Below are 3,227 nucleotides of genomic sequence, written 5' to 3'. Positions count from 1 at the left end.
TGTGGGCCAGTGGAAAACAGTACAAGGTTCATTATCAAGGTTCACTGTGACTGGAGTGTACAAGAGTGTACTCAAGTGCACTCTTCTACACTCTAGTGCACTCTTGTACACTCTAGGGTACTCTTATACACTCTAGTGTATGAGTGACTATAGTGTACAAGAGTGACTAGAGTGTACAAAAGTGACTAGAGTGTACAAGAGTGACTAGAGTGTACAAGAGTGACTAGAGTGTACAAGAGTGACTAGAGTGTACAAGAGTGACTAGAGTGTACAAGAGTGACTAGAGATGTAGAGTGTACAAGAGTGACTAGAGTGTACAAGAGTGACTATAGTGTACAAGAGTGACTAGAGTGTACACGAGTGACTAGAGTGTACAAAAGTGACTAGAGTGTACACGAGTGACTAGAGTGTACAAAAGTGACTAGAGTGTACAAGAGTGACTATAGTGTACAAGAGTGACTAGAGTGTACAAGAGTGACTATAGTGTACAAGAGTGACTATAGTGTACAAGAGTGACTAGAGTGTACACGAGTGACTAGAGTGTACAAAAGTGACTAGAGTGTACAAGAGTGACTATAGTGTACACGAGTGACTAGAGTGTACAAGAGTGACTAGAGTGTACAAGAGTGACTATAGTGTACAAGAGTGACTAGAGTGTACAAGAGTGACTAGAGTGTACAAAAGTGACTAGAGTGTACAAGAGTGACTAGAGTGTACAAGAGTGACTATAGTGTACAAGAGTGACTAGAGTGTACAAGAGTGACTAGAGTGTACAAAAGTGACTAGAGTGTACACGAGTGACTATAGTGTACAAGAGTGACTAGAGTGTACAAGAGTGACTAGAGTGTACACGAGTGACTAGAGTGTACAAGAGTGACTAGAGTGTACAAGAGTGACTAGAGTGTACAAGAGTGACTAGAGTGTACAAGAGTGACTAGAGTGTACAAGAGTGACTAGAGTGTACAAGAGTGACTAGAGTGTACACGAGTGACTAGAGTGTACAAGAGTGACTAGAGTGTACAAGAGTGACTAGAGTGTACAAGAGTGACTGGAGTGTACAAGAGTTACTAGAGTGTACAAGAGTGACTAGTGTGAGCCTGCCCAAGAGTGACTTGTGTAATTTCTGATATAAAGATAGTAGGAGTAAGCCAAGATAATACATTGTTAAGGACACCACCAGACGTACCTCTGCACCTTTGTTCAGAATCTTCTCTACAGTGAACCAAGGCTTGTTAACAGACTGTCAGTGATTTTAACATCAACATCAGCACCCTTCCTGTTTTGCAGTTTTCCCTCAAAGACAGTGTTGTTCACAATGAGTGCATGTCCTCGTGGAGTTGTCACCATGGGGTAGACTGATGGCCCCTGCTGCACATGCAAACAAGAAGCTTCATGTCCCGCCATGATGCCATGAATACATTACTTGATATTGTCTTTAATACATTAGTCATGCACATTCTTCTGGCATGTGCTTTATACATTGTATACATTATGTATACATGCCAAATATCAATGTCACATCATAACTGCGCCGAATGCATTAAAACACATTTAATTTAACAAAAATTGTGAATTCAAAGAGAGCTGCTCCGGGGCCAAAGACACAATCATAAGTCAAGATCTTTATCAGCAAATATCATGACAATCAATCAATTCATAGCTTATTGAGATACATGTACATACTACAAACCAAAAATCTTAAACAAAGCAATGATGGTGACAATGGATACTACCAAAACACCCTAGCTTCTTACCTGAGATACCTGGTGAAAGAACTGTAGAGAACAGGGCTGGAGTGTCACACCACATGCAGGACCTCCCACTGTCTGGACTCCGGATCCTTGCATTCTCTTAGCTTAATATAGAAGAAGAAACTTGTCAAAATCACAAAAGTGTAAACAATGAGATTTATTAGATTTGGGGCCATTTAATATGCCATACAGTCAAACCTGCCCGAGCGACCACCTCTTCTCAGCGACCACCTGGCCATTTTGACCGCTTTTTCTCGGTCCCGATTTTTTCCCCATTGACGTAAGCATTAAGCTCTTTCTCAACGACCACCTGGTCAACGCGACCGCGACCGCCCCAAATTAGGACACATAACAACCGCGTCATTTTCAACCTTGCGATTTTTAATGATAAATAGCGCGATTTTGTGCCGAAATCGGCCAGTTTACGTCGGATTTTGACTGTCATTACGATGTTATGTTTAGAATAAAGATGGCGAAGGTCAATGGGTTGGTCAATGGGGCCGTCTACTGTAATATGGGAGGAAATTTCGTTGTAAGAAAATCCTAATTCAGTTGTTACAGAAGTTTTTTTTAAATATTTATCATTATAAAGTGAACGAATGCTGAAACGTATATAGCCTCATATACCTTTTTAAGAAAGATCTGTGTAGCTCATACCTTTTTAAGAAAGATCTGTGTGAGTGCTTTGAAATTGTCCAACTTTACTGTACATTCACCCGTGGGTAAGTACGCTATCGGGACGTACCAGGCATATCTCCGCAGGCATCGAATTCGAAAGGTACACCGTAGTAATTTCAGGGAATGGGACGTACAGATACGGCGATCAAGAACACAGTGACGCATAAAGGTTTGTATGGTAACTGACAGCATCAAAGTTCCGTTACTGTCTAAAACGTTAGTGTACAAATGATGTTGAGCTTTAAAACACTGTATCGTATAAAAACTCGATAAAAGCTTGGGGTTACATTTATATCGAGCATGTTTTGAGTCGATACTCTTCTCAGCGACCACCTGTCCAAATCGACCGCTTTTTTCCGGTCCCCCGGGTGGTCGACTTGGGCAGGTTTGACTGTATTTGTTTCAAAGCGTGCACCCGAACATTTTGGGCATAGTTAAGAGTTACACTTCTATAACTGTTATGTATATGTCACAGTAGAGATCACGATCCAGTAGAATTGTCGATTCTCCTAGGAGAGATCACGATCAGAGTTTCTCCTAGGAGAGACGACAATTCTACTGGATCGTGATCTCTACTGTGAATCGAATTCCTGCAGCCGGGATCATCATCTCTCCCGGGAGAAACTCCGATCCAAACTCAAACGATGCTATAGATATAGGAAACAGACTGCGATCGGGATCTGTCCTAGGACAATCGGCGATTCTACTAGTCCAGATTGCAATCGGGATCTCTCCTAGGAGAAACTCCCATCCAAACTCAAACGAATTGCTATAGATATGGGAAACAGACTGCGATCG

The 3,227-nt window shown here is 41.7% G+C and overlaps 1 protein-coding gene across 1 annotated transcript in view; it reads right to left on the bottom strand.

Annotated features, from left to right (window-relative positions):
* Window positions 1-3,227, bottom strand: part of LOC118430471 — a 17,008-nt gene that overhangs the window by 7,725 nt on the left and 6,056 nt on the right. Inside the window, exon 6 of the mRNA XM_035841355.1 lies at window positions 1,755-1,855. Coding sequence (XP_035697248.1) covers window positions 1,755-1,855 — 101 coding nt within the window. The remainder of the gene's footprint in view (window positions 1-1,754; window positions 1,856-3,227) is intronic.

The sequence above is a fragment of the Branchiostoma floridae genome, chromosome 14, assembly GCF_000003815.2.
Source record: "Branchiostoma floridae strain S238N-H82 chromosome 14, Bfl_VNyyK, whole genome shotgun sequence".
Taxonomy (NCBI): Eukaryota; Metazoa; Chordata; class Leptocardii; order Amphioxiformes; family Branchiostomatidae; genus Branchiostoma; species Branchiostoma floridae.
The sequence above is the reverse complement of the archived record's forward strand: the minus strand, read 5'-3'. Positions and strand labels throughout refer to the sequence as shown.